Raw genomic sequence first — 13619 nt, 5'->3', positions numbered from 1 at the left:
ACTGTACAAGACATATATGTGCATGTACATATGCTCACACATATGCATACACGCATGCACACATATGCATGCACACATATGCATACACGCATGCGCACACATGCAACACACATATATGCATTGCCCCTTGCACAAGAAACCTGCAGAGAACCCTCATCGATGGGCATCAGAGTTCAGCCTCAGGGCCTGGGGCATGTGACTCTGGCCCCCAGGAGGGGGCTGTGTGGACTGTGTGGCTTTGGGACACCCATCGAGGAGACCCTAAGACAAGAAGGAGAAGCAAGAGCCTGAAGACCTTCGGTCTGACCCCAGCACCTCCAGGGCATTTGGGCACTGTAGGGTGAGTGCCATCTCCTTGTTGGGGTCTGTGCCACCTCCCCTGCTCCAACCCCCCCTGTAGTATGTTCTCCGGTTACAGAACGGGTCGTCTACTTTTCAAGGTGTGCGAGTCCTCTCCCAGATGTTCAGGTAGCCAGCCACAGAATCGTCATTCCCACACTCATTTCTTTAGCCACTCACTCACCCATCCACTCATCGACTTAACATCTTTATTTTACCCCACCTGGGTTCCAGGCTCTGGAGTAGGTATTTGGGGAGCAACTGCGAAGAAGGTTTGAGGGGGGTCCAAACATGATAGGGAAGCCATGGCTCACTTCGTGATCTGAGCCCCCTGGAACTCCCGGCAGAGTCCCGGGAGGGGTACCCCATACACCTCAGGACATGTCTCACAGATGAGGGCGGCAACAGCTTCCTCAGACAGGCTCCGATATCCAGAGAAGGAGCCTCGGGGAAGGGGCTTGACAACCCCACCTCTTAGCTGAATGCTCCTGTGGACTCTTGACGGGTCCAGTCAACCTGAGCACGGGTAGAAGTAGGACCTTCGAGGAGGCAGGCCTGTAGCCCTCAGGCTCCTCTGCTCAAGTTAGAGAAGGAACAGACTTGTCTGGTCAGTGGCATGCCAGCAGCCATCTCTCCACTCTGTTGTTCGTCTCTGGAATTCTGGGTGTAACTGGGGTCCACACACCTGTTATTCAAAGTGCCCTCTTCTATGCCAGGCACCACAGGCTTAGAGCAACAGGGTGGCACACAGGCCTGTGACCGTGAGTGTGTGTGTGTGTGTGTGTGTGTGTGTGTGTGTGTGTGTGCGTGTGTGTGTGTGCGTGTGCGCGCGCGCGTAACTCTGTAAATGCCCACATGATGGGCATGAGCACCTCTGCATGGATGTTTTCCTTCATCCACAGTGGGTCCTCATGTCTCCACGTATGCAGGTTTTCCTGTCTACCTAGATGTGTCTGCTGCCGCCTGTGTGTTTCTAGCTGCCTATGTTTCCACGCACACACATACTGAATAGGCCATGTGGGTCTTGTGTGTTCACCCCCACACAGATGGGTGAGTAGGTAGTGTGTGTGTGACTCTGACTTTGTGTCTGGGCCTTCGTGGTAGCCTACAGATGTCTGCCTGTGTGTGTATGAGAGAGACAAGCAGGACTTGAGTACACGCTTGCAGTTCTTCCGTGCACGGGGCTGTGTTTTTGGTTGTGTTCGTGGGAGTGTATGTCTGCGTCTCACACACTCTTGTATGCGACTGTCAGAATGAGGGTGAGCGGAGCTCTTACTAAGCCCGTGCCACTGCCCCCCTCTGCCAGCCACTCTGAGTTTCTCTTCCCCCCCAGGGTGCACGCCTCAGAGGGTGCCATCCCTCCAGCCCTTCTCCCTGCCACAGGCTCGGTCTTGTTCTCTCTTGCTGTGCCTCCTGCTAACCCAGCCGTAGTGACATGGCCGTCCTGCATGCGGGTCTGCCTGCCCTCCTGCCCCAACTCTGCCCTGTCCACCTGTCCGGAGACCTGGGGTCTAGTTTTTATTCATTCCCCTCCCCGGTTCCTGCCTTCCACCCCCACTCCTCGGTCCCTTTTCTCCTTCTCTCTCTCTCATTTCAGAAAAGAGGCCAGCTCTGCAGCCCCCTCGGGGACGCCCCCACCAGCTCAAATTCCGAGTGCAGAAAAGAAACCGGACCCCCCAATGAGGCCTGCCAGGCCCCCAGACCCTTCATTACTCAGGAAGCTCACCTCGGACGGAGTGGGCTGGGGGCTGTGGAGCCCACCCACTCCCTGCCTCCACTCTGCCATTCCAGCCACCTCCTTTGGCTGGACAGAACTGGTGCTCTCCTCTCCCCCTGCCCCCTCCAGCAGACAGGGGAACCTTCCCTGCCCCCTCCCACTTTGATGGTGTCTGTGACATTTCCTGTTGTGAAGTAAAAGAGGGACCCCTGCGTCCTGCTCCTTTCTCTTGCAGTCTGCTTGTCCCTGTGTCTGTTTTTCCACTTGTCCGTCTGTCCAGTAAGCAGGTAATGGTAGAGGTCCCCATGCTGGTCATCTCCAGACCACAACCCTCCCTCCGCCCACTTCTGCCCACTTCTACCTTCTCTGCCCAGAGCGGAGGCCCACTCAGCTGGCTCCACTGATGCAGTGTCCAGAACTCCATCATCACCCTGACCTTGCACTCAGCACCCAGCCCTCCTGCGCACTCCCTCCCACAGGAGGAAGCCCTGCCAGGCCTCCCACTTTCCCTGGGGTGACCAGACCTCGGCCCGTACAGACCCATTGCTCTTGTTTGCGCCCTCACAGACAAGGATGAATGTTCCAAGGACAATGGTGGCTGCCAGCAGGACTGTGTGAACACGTTTGGCAGCTACGAGTGTCAGTGTCGCAGTGGCTTCGTCCTTCACGACAACAAACATGACTGCAAGGAAGGTAAGACCCGTGGAGAAGGTGAGGGAGATGGAGAGGGTGACCAGAGCTTGCCAAGGCACCTCGCACTGCCAGGGGGCATCCTCATGTAGGTATCTCGGTGCAGAGGAAGGGAAGGCTAGTACCTCCACCTGGTGCATGGGCCACCCTCCCTTATTATGGTACCCAGGTCATGGGCATAGGTCCTCGTCCCTTGTCCACATCAGGAGAAGAATCCACAGATGCTGAAGGTCCATTTCTGGGCTCTTAAAATTGGAATCCAAGCTGGGCCCTGTGGCTCAGGCCTTTAATCCCAGCACTTGGTAGGTAGAGGTACATGAATCTTTAGAGTTCAAGGACAGCTAGAGCTACACAGAGAACCCTGAATTAAAAGGAAAAAAAAAAAAGCAGCCTCCTAAACTCCTGAATCCAAGCCTTTCTGTCTGGTATGGCCTCCTCTGACACACAGAACAGATAAGATAGCAGCTAAGAACACTGACCCTGAAGCTAGGTGTCCTGGTCTGGATCTATCACTTGGCTAACTGTGTGCCCTTGGGTGGCTGCTTACTCATTCTGTGCCTGGGCTGTAAAATGAAGGTCACGCTTACTCCTAAAAGAGAGGGGGGCTGGGAAGTGATGGAGCATTCCCAGAAGCACAGTTGAGTCCACTGCCATTATTGGCTACACTTTTCACCCTGGGGACTCTCAGAGTGGGGTTGCTACTTTCCTGACGCTAGATCCCTGCATATAAATGATAAGCACCCCTAATGTGAATACTCAAAATCCAGAATGTTCTAAAAATCTGAAACTTTTTGAACACCATCATGATGCTACAAGTAGGAAAGTCTAACCCTGACCTCATGTGCTTGGTTGTAGTCAAAACACAGGCACACTGAGAATATGGAAAATAGCTTCAGGGACTGACAAGATGGCTCAGCCTGAGTTCATCCCTAGAACCTACATAAAGGTGGAAGCAGAGAAACAGCTCCACAGGTCGTCCTCTGGTTTCCACATCATTGTAATAATAATAAATTTTAAAATTATATTTCATTTTTAATTGTGGTTGTGCGTGTGTGCATGTGCACATGCATGCAGTTACCAGTGGAGGCCAGAAGAGGGCATTGGATTTCCCCTGAAGCTGGAAACTTGATGTAGATGCTGGGAACCGAACTTTGATCCTGTGACGGAGCAGTGTGTGTTCGTAACCACTGAGACATCTCTCCAGCCCCAGATTTTATAAATTTAAAAAGAACTTTCAGGCTATGTTCATAGGGTATATACAGAATGAGAATGAATTTAATTGAAACTTGAGTTCCATCCTTGTAGCTCATTTCCTTCAAACACTTCTGGTCCCAGCACTTTGGATAAGGGATGCTCAGTGTATTTAAAGGAATCTTCCCTCCCAACCACTCAAAGCATCCAGTACCTCTTTGGACAAGATATAACACTGTTCTGACTTATTAATTCTGTGTCCTGTGCCTGCTTGAGCACTTGCAATCCCAGCAGCCTAACAGACGTGCCTCTGCCACTGAACGTTTGTGTGACTTAGGGTGATTCATTTAACCGCTCTGGGTTTGTTTGTTCATTCACTACGTGACAAACAAACAAAACACTGCTCTTCAGAGAGCTGAGCTGTATTGCTGTTACTTTGCACACCGAGATTAGTCCCTAACACGTGATCCTTTGCTATCATTAAGTGAACAACCTAACTATAAATAAAGAAGCTGCCGAGAAGAATTAAGAGAACCGAAGCACCCGACAGTAAAAACTGCATGGAGCTGAGAGCTTCCACCAACTAACGAGGGTGCCCAGGTCCGGAGCCTCTGACTCACAGAACACCCACTGCCTTTACCTAGCAGAACCCAGTCCTGTGGTTTTCTAAACCACATTCTACTTCTGCAGTTTAGAAGGAAAGGGACAGTGGCTTGCTCATCAGTCCACCTTCTGGCGCGCTTAGAGACACTCCTGATCCCTCCCTTGGAGGTAGGCTGATGGCAGATCAGTCCACATCTCTGTCCCCACGGAGGATCTAATTCTGTTTAGGGTTCTTTGGGGGAATGTGCACAGATATGGCTCCGAGCCTGAGAAGAGATGTGGGGGTGCGTGGGAGGCAGAGCAGGAAAGCCAGTGTGGCGGTAGGGTGGGCAGGGTGGCCATCAGTAACTGCAGTGAGTGATGGGAACAGCACACAGCAACAGAGAGGCGGCGCTTGAGACAACCACAGAGATTTGAGGACTTGAGAGTTAGGTGAGCCATGGCTGTAGGGTGTGGTCTGTCTGCCTGTCTCTTTTCTTTTGACAACCCCACCACACACTGACTGACTGCTTTCTATACCCCCCCCCCCCAAAAAAAAAAGCAATCTGAAGAAAACAGCTTAAAAGAGGGCAATTTTTATCTTGGCTGGTGCAGGGTTTGGTCCATGACTTTGCAGTCATTTGGCTCCATCGCTTTGGACTTCAGGCATGGCCAAAATCATGTTGGAACAATCCTGTTCAATACAGAAGTGGGTCGTGGGGCAGAGAGGCAGCAGTAGCCAGGGACAAGATATCTACCCTTCAAGAGCATATCCTTAGAAAGATGCTCTTCCTCCAGTTTGGCTTTATCTCCACGCGCTTCCAACCCCTCCTTCTCTGCCAACAGTCTGTTCAGCTGTGAACACATCAGTGAATTAATCCACTAATGAGATCAGATCTCTCATGATCCAGTGACATTCCAAAAGCCATATTGCTTCACTGGTGGCAAAGCCTTTATGTCTTGAGCATTTAGGGAATACTTCAGATAGATCGTACGCTTGTCTTTAAGGGTTCTGCTACGGTGTGGTCATGACCAGTGATCAGTGGCTTTTGTTTTGTTTTGGGACAGGCTCTCACACCAGAGTCCAGGCCAGCCTTCCCCTGGCCTTGTGGCAGGCAGAAGGGCATAAACTTTTAAATGTGTGCTTTGCTTGGGAGGCTATGCCTTGTGTGGAAGTCAGGTTGCTATAGAAAGAGGAGACTCAGGTAGAGAGAAAGCGGCCCTAGCCAGATGTTCAGGAGATCAGCTTGGAAGAAAAAGCAAGAAGGATAACTAAGGCTGGAGGGCCTCCAGAGACATGGGAGGGGGGGTGACTTCAGGAGCTCACGGGCTCCAGAACTGGGAGACAGTGGCCATGGCTTGATCCTCTTTATGTAAGTGTTCCCTGCTACTGGCTGCAGTTGACCACCAGCCTCCAGAAGGACAGTCCGTTTTCACAGGGAGGCATTACGTTTTCTCAGAGGCCCCAAGATGGGAGAGAAGGAGAGACAAGGAGGGTTCACATCCGAGGCCCTCGTTTCTTCAGGACTCGGGAGGTAGACTGGTCTGCTGCTGGGTAACTGATAGATGGAGAAGGCTGGAGGTTTGGAGCAGTTACTGATGTCTCAGGTGGTGATGGACGGGCGTAATGAGGGTCTAATGATGTGGGGGCCCTGGTGAGGCAGGACACCACAAATGACGTTCTGCTTCCTTTTTTTTTTATTTAGTTTGTGTATATGTTCAAGTTAGGGGGGCAGGATTGCATGTGGAAACTCTAGGTTGACATCAGGTGTCTCCCTCTATCACTCTCCAGTATATTTTTTTGAGAAAGGGTCTATCACTGAACCTGGGGCCCAATGATTTGGCTATACTAGAAGGCAAGAAAGTTCCAAGGATTCTCCTGTTCCTGTCTCACCAGTGCTGGGATTTTAAATGTGTGGTACCACACTTGGCTTTTATGTGGTCACTAGTGATTGAACTCTATATTCATAATTGTATGGCAAACGCTTATTTATTTGTTTGTTTGTTTGTTTGTTTATTGTTTTTTGAGACAAGATTTCTCTATGTAACTCTGACTCTCCTGAAACTCTCCTGAAAGATCAGGCTGGCCCTGAACTCCTGTGCTTGCCTCTGCCTCCCGAATGCTGGGGTTAAAGGCGAGCACCACCACCACCTGGCTGGCAAACCCTTTACTGATGGAGCCATCTCTCTAGAGTCCCCCTCTTGTTTGTTCATTTGCTTTGTATTGGGGATTGAACCTAGGACCTCACACATCCCAGGCAAGTGGTGTGCCACTGAGCCACATTCCCAGATCTCTTTTCACTTTTTATTTTAGGGAAAGTCTTGCTAAACTGCCCAGTCTGGCCTTTGACTGACTCCATAGCTAGCTGACTTTGTGATTTTTTTTTCTGCCTTGGCCTCCCTTGTAGCTGGAATTACAGCATATGCTTACCAGGCCCAGCTGAACGGGGTGTCTAAGGTAGTAATACCAGCATTCTGGTGATCAGCCATGCAACCCAGCTGCAGAGGGCAGCCAACTGATCTACTGTGAAGAAAGACAGACCTCTAGTTGGTCAGTTCATTATCTGAATTGAGCCAACCTCCATCAGAAAATACACTTAGTCCCATAATGGGTCCATCTGTATTCCTGTTGAGCAGATTTGTTTTTCTTGTCATCATTCCTCAAACAGTGCAGTGTGAATGTGGGGGTATGCACCTGTAATCCCAGTGCTCAGGAGGCAAGAGGATTATGAGTTCAAGCCCTGACTGACCCTTCATAAACAAACAGATGGAAAACTCCATTTTCATTTTGTTAAATATGATATAAGAACCCCAAAGATTTAAAGTGCACAGGGTGGGCTACAAAAATAGCTCAAAGTTCTTGCCTGGCATATACAATGCCCTAGGCTTAGTTTCCAGAACCATATAAACTGGGTATGATAGGCACATGCCAATAATCTTAGGAAATAGAGGCAGAGGGATTGGAAGTTGAAGAACATCCTGGACTATATGAAACCACTGGGGTGGGGTAAGGGAGAGAGAGAGAACACAAATATGAGAACGTTTGTGTAGGGTCTCTACAAATATTACACCATTTTATGTAAGAGGCTTGAGCATTGTGGATTTTGGTAGTTATGATTCTCTATCAAATCCCTTGTGGATACTTAGGGAACCTTTAAGCATGCTGGGAAAAAAAATACATGCATGGAAAACCCAGAGGGAGGTTGTAAGGAGAGAGAAGAACCAGAAGAACTGAGAAGGTCAGAAATCAGAGGCCTTGATGGGGGTGGGGGGATCGTTCACTTGTTTGTTTCTGTCACCTGTAGCGGCAGCAGGAGTAGAGTTTGGGGATGAGTTGTCAGGTGCCAAAGTCTCTGGTGACTATGGAGGCTGCTGGAAGAGTCCATAGTCACAGTGCGCAAAGGTTCCCGGGTTGCAGAGTGGAGAAAGAATGTGACAGCTGGACAGAAGTGGTAGACAGACGGTCACAACAGAGTAGTGGGCCTCATCTTCTGCCCTTAGGGTCTCAACTTGGTTTCTTTAGAAACCAAGTCATTAAATTTTCTCCTAGAATGGGTAACTGAACAGAGAAGAAATGATGTGTGTCTTCAGTCTATTTTGTAAATGGAGGGCAAGAGGAAGAGCAAAGGAGGGGGCAGGAGGGGAGCTCCTTCTTCACAGGGGGTATTGGGGTGGTAGGTCCCCGGTGACCCCCTTCATTGCTCCTATCCCACAGCCGGCTGTGAACACAAGGTGACATCCACCAGTGGCACCATCACCAGCCCCAACTGGCCAGACAAGTACCCCAGCAAGAAGGAGTGTACGTGGGCCATCTCCAGCACCCCTGGGCATCGGGTAAAGCTGGTAAGATACCACCTGGCACCCTGTACGGACACTCTGCTCCTCCATGCCATCTGCAAAGACCTGTGTGAGTCCACGGTGTTGTCTGTAGATGGGGTGGCCTGGCTGAGCCTCAGGACCTACCCATCCATACAGAAACAAGTCTTCCTGAGAAGGAGCCCTCTTTCTGAATGTAATTTGAAGATGTCTCTGCCCCTGCCCATGCCTGAGTCCTCCTTTACCATCAATCATCCCACAGCCCTGATTGCTACCACAGGGTGGGGAAGTGGGGATTGTGTGTGAGCTGGGGTCCAGAGGTATAGAGAGCTTTCTAATCTGGACTCCCTTCTTGTGTCCTCCAGACCTTCATGGAGATGGATATAGAGTCTCAGCCCGAGTGCGCTTATGACCACCTGGAGGTGTTCGATGGGCGCGATGCCAAGGCGCCAGTCCTTGGCCGGTTCTGTGGCAGTAAGAAGCCTGAGCCCATCCTGGCTACAGGCAACCGCATGTTCTTGCGCTTCTACTCAGACAACTCCGTACAGAGGAAAGGCTTCCAGGCATCCCACTCCACAGGTGAGGCCGACCACAGGCCAGGCGATGCCCTTACACTGAGGTTTGCCCCGGGGTACATTGCTGACTCTGGATGCCAACCCGAGCCTTGAGTTTACAAAGGGCCTTTGAAAGGCCATAGAACAGAGCCCAGTAACCCCAAGGCCAGTGCTGTGTTCTGAGGACCAGATTATTGGAGTGAGCACTGAAGGGTGTGGAAGAAACACCATAGGGATTTCGAAGATCAGAAAACAGGGTATAGTGACAGTGATGAGAGGAAGGCGTGGTTAAGGAACCTAGGAACGGGGAGAGCATCATTTTAAGCACAGCTCAGAAAATGAACTTCGAGGGAGCTCCCAGCCCCCAAAGAGCTTGCTCTGCATTTGTTTATTTGACCAAGTGGCGGTGAATCAGCCCTTACCCTGCCTGCTCCAGGAACTCATAGTCAGGCAGAGAGATAAGCCAGGCATTGGTGATTACAGCCTAAGACAAAACATGACTGGGGAAAAAAGAGAGGGGAGAAAAGCTGACTTGGGGGAGTTGTTGGAGTCATTCCGGGTGGTGGGGGGCAGGGCTCAGGGTCCACACAGGTGGACAGCAAGTCGCCTGGTCTGAGTAGAGCAGGGATACTGGTGTGAAGAGAGCAGCGGGAACCATGCAGCTGCAGAGGGAAGCTGGAGACTGGTCCTGGGAGGCCCGAAACCAGGCCAAGGATATCAGTATCGAATTTTTTGTCTGCTGGTGGGCCCTGGGCGTTCCAGACAGATCTGGTAGATCCACAGCCTCTTGCCCTTCCCTTTGCCTCCATCAGAGCTCCCTTCCCACCTCTTTCACAGAAACTGAGCCTAGGGTCTAGGAGGAAGGCCAGGGACATGCAGAGTAGAGCAGTTGCTGTGTTCGTTCTTCGGATAAGTTCACCAACCAGAGGCTGGAAACGCCAGTGTTTGATCCATAGTGGAGTAGTGAGGTGTCTCTGTTCTTGTTTGGTTGATTTTTGTTTGTTCGTTTAAATGTGAGCCAACACTTAAAAATCAGTTCACACACGAAAAAACCCAATGGATAGCTTTTCTGTCCAAGTTTAAAGTTTGAGGGGTGCTGGGCCATGCTCTCCCATGGCAGCCTTCAATTAGAACACAGGAGCAGTTCCTCCTCAGGGAAAGCTTACCTTTCCCAACACCACTGCTTCATGCTACCTCTTACTCAGGATTTCACCCCTGAGCGCCCCGTGGCCTCCTCCTGAGGCGGCACGGCCAGGACATTTGCTTGAGGCTAGGCGAGATCCCACCTCTCACTGGCCGCGTGGCCTGTGCACCCGGAATCTGTCTGTGCGGTGCTGGGTGGTGCTGCACAGGACAGTTAATGTGGTGTTCTCATCAGTGGGGGTCAGTCTTGTCATCCGTCCCCCTGCAGAGTGTGGGGGCCAAGTTCGGGCAGACGTGAAGACCAAAGACCTTTATTCCCACGCCCAATTTGGTGATAACAACTACCCTGGCGGGGTGGACTGCGAGTGGGTCATCGTGGCTGAGGAGGGCTACGGCGTGGAGCTGGTGTTCCAGACCTTCGAGGTGGAGGAGGAGACCGACTGTGGCTATGACTACATGGAACTCTTTGATGGCTATGACAGCACAGCTCCCAGACTGGGGCGCTACTGTGGCTCTGGGGTGAGCACCCTTCTCGCACCATACCTCACATTGCCTTCCAACCCTCACCCTGATCTCCAGATGCAGAGCTGATGTCGCTAGAATCCCTGGAGGCCTAGGGTACTAGGTTGGCTGGAAGGATGTGTGCCTGGCCCTCTTCAAAAGCTAATTTGCTAAACCTGGGGCACTCACAGAGGCCATCACTCCTTGGGTTATCCTTACCCCAGGGAACCAGGCTCCTTTCCAGGCAGTGTAAAAGTTTCTACAACCCCTGGCCTGGGCTCCACCCAGACGTAGGCCCCCTTGGGACTAGTTTGGTCTGGCTTGCTGAACTGCATATATCTGGAAGTAGAGGTGATAGAGTTCTCCCTGAACCACTCAACCCTTGACCTCACCACTCCCACTTCCCAGGGATGAACTGGTTGAGGGGTCAGGGGTTAGGGCCAGAACCAGAAATAGGGGCTCTCAGCTGTTGCACTCACCAGAATGGTCTGGCCATACACAGTATTAATCCCTTCCTCTGTCTTTCCCCTGGTGAGAGGCCACTGTGTCCTAAAGCCTTTGCTGCTGCTATCCAAGTAGGCCCTAGGGGTTGCTTCTGACGTAGAGGGGACCTGCCCAAGCTACTGGCACAATCACTTTGGCTGGCTTGTAAGAAAGACTGGGCCTAACCCATAGATACAATTATTTCTCTCCCTCCCTTCCCCTCACCCTCTTCTCCCTGTCTTTTTCCTGTCCTGCCTCCCCTCACACTTGCTTGCCACTTCTAATGCAGTCCCTGCCTCCCACCCCTCTCTCTCCTCTCTTTTACTACCCCATGAAAGGCTAAACTTCCCTGGAGCAGTCTCAGCTGCCAGCCCCAGCATTGGCCTGACCTCCTCTCAGGGGCTTGAGCTATCATGAGAAGCAGGGGCTGGGCCAAGGTGGAGCAGGCAATGTGGGGAGAGGCTATGAACAGGCCCCCAGCCTGCCTCCCAGCCTCTCTGGCATCCCTGGCCGTCAGACTAGTGCTTTCTCCCTGTACAGCCCCTTCCTTGAAGTCGCACAACAAAGGAAATGTTTCCAGGAGGGGCTTTTTCAGGGACATCCCCAGGCTGGGGCGGGCAGAGGGCATGTGGGAGAGGAACCCAGGCAGGGCTTCTCCATCTTGGCACAGTTGCTGGAAACGCCTTCAAGTCTGTCGGGAATGATTCCTTCTACGTATGGTTGGAGGACCAGGGCATAAAGTCACCCAATGTGCTCAGAAGGCACATTGCCTAGCTTCCTCAATCCCTGGCCCCCTGGCTTGAGGCAGCTCTTCAGGGTCTGAAATCCGAGCAAAAGTTAGGTCTACATCCAGAACCAGGGCAGGAGCGGAAATAGATGGAGGACTGAAGAGCCCACATCTGGGCTCCCTGCCTAGCCTGGTAGACAGAGAAGTGCTGTTCCCTCCTCTCTGAGTGGCATGTACTTGTAATCCCAGCACCAGAGAGACAGACAGACAGACTCCTGGGGCTCACTGGCCAATCACAATTTGGCAATTTCCAGGCCAGTGGGATCCTGTCTCACTAATGAATTAATAATAAATGGCATCTTAGGAATGATACCCAAGGCTGTCCTCTGACCCTCTACACACACACACACACACACACACACACACACACACAGAGAGAGAGAGAGAGAGAGAATAAGTAAATAAATGAATAAATAAATAAAAGCAATGGCTGACTCTGAGCTTAGTTTGGTGAGTTCATTTTCTTTTGAGACAGGTTGCCACTATGTAAACCTGACTGGACTCAAACTTACCATGTAGACCAGGTTAATCTTGAACTTGCAGAGATCTGCCTCAGCCTCTGCCTCTCAAGTGCTAACATGAAAGGTCACTACGCCTGCCCAGCTGTGACTCTGACGTTAAAACAAGCTGCCCTCTCCCAGACTTTACCTTAAGTTCCTGGTAGCATAGAGCTCTACTTCATTTTAAAAATATTTTATTTTTAATTGTGGGTATGTGGTGGAGGGGGAAGTGGGGGCTTGTGCAGTACCTGAATAGACTAGACAAGGGCATCAGATTCTCTGGAACTGGAGTTATAGGTGGTTGTGAGCCACCCATTGTGGGAATTGAACTCAAGTCCTCTAGAGAGTGGAAGTGCTCCTAACTGCTGAATTATCCCTCCAGCCCTACATCCATCTTTCTTTCTTAAAAAAGTTATATATATCCCAACCTGGTCTCATTCTCACTAGAGAGCCCAGAATGCTCTCCTTCTGGCTCTGCTTCTTGAGTTCTGGGATTACAGGCACCCCACCCTGCTTCATAGGGAATCTTGAGACACAGAGGACCTCAGGGAGGGAGGACAGCAACCCCAGCCCCATCCCAACTCCTCATGCCCATCCTTCTCCTTGGCAGCCTCCTGAGGAAGTGTACTCGGCCGGAGATTCTGTCCTGGTGAAGTTCCACTCTGATGACACCATCTCCAAGAAAGGCTTCCACCTGCGGTACACAAGCACCAAGTTCCAGGACACACTCCACAGCAGGAAGTGACCGCTGCCCCTGCGTGGTAGCGGGAACTGGAGTCCTGCTTCCCTCGGTCACCCAGACTGGACTATGGGGGTGACAGTCAGGTGGTGGTACACTGTCCCTCACCCTCAGGCACCAGGACCTACAGGGCCAGTGGGCCAGGTGTCATCGGGAGGTAGGGGAATTGGACTCCCTGTAAGCCAGTTCCCTACAGCCTCCCATCAGAGGGGCCAGGGAACCGGAGCTTTCACCAAGACACTTGAAGTGACCATTCCTCTTTGGGGCCCTGCCTGAGGCAAGGCAGTCTCTGTGCAGGACCCTACTGCCTTCCCGGCTGTCTCTACACACTGTATTGTGTATAGCCGGTGGCCCTAATCTTCATTGTAACGTGCATTTCCTGCCCCTTCTCCAGCCTCAATTTGGTTTGGTTTTGCCTCCCCCCCCACTCCCATGTTTCCTGGGTATCCCCTTGGAGCCATGGTGGGGAGTTGAAGAGGAGGGAGTTGGATAAATAAGACAGGGCTTCTCTTAGGCCCGATGGCTCACCAGCCACACCAGGGCACCCCAGCCAATAAACAGAAAGTGTTACAGCCAA

General features: G+C 51.6%; 1 protein-coding gene across 3 annotated transcripts in view; it reads left to right on the top strand.

Moving 5' to 3' along the window:
* Positions 1–13619, top strand: part of Bmp1 (bone morphogenetic protein 1) — a 44033-nt gene extending 30414 nt beyond the window's left edge. For 2 of the 3 annotated variants that reach the window (XM_021642425.2, XM_021642426.2), the window contains 5 exons: positions 2624–2749; positions 8235–8362; positions 8701–8914; positions 10301–10551; positions 12914–13619. In XM_021642425.2, the coding sequence (XP_021498100.1) occupies positions 2624–2749; positions 8235–8362; positions 8701–8914; positions 10301–10551; positions 12914–13048 (854 nt within the window). In that variant the 3' untranslated portion in view covers positions 13049–13619. Of the gene's footprint in view, positions 1–1936; positions 2750–8234; positions 8363–8700; positions 8915–10300; positions 10552–12913 lie in introns of those variants that run through there. The other variant, XR_009594252.1, reaches the window with a different exon arrangement.

The sequence above is a fragment of the Meriones unguiculatus genome, chromosome 9 (genome assembly GCF_030254825.1).
Source record: "Meriones unguiculatus strain TT.TT164.6M chromosome 9, Bangor_MerUng_6.1, whole genome shotgun sequence".
Lineage (NCBI taxonomy): Eukaryota > Metazoa > Chordata > Mammalia > Rodentia > Muridae > Meriones > Meriones unguiculatus.
The sequence above is the reverse complement of the archived record's forward strand: the minus strand, read 5'-3'. Positions and strand labels throughout refer to the sequence as shown.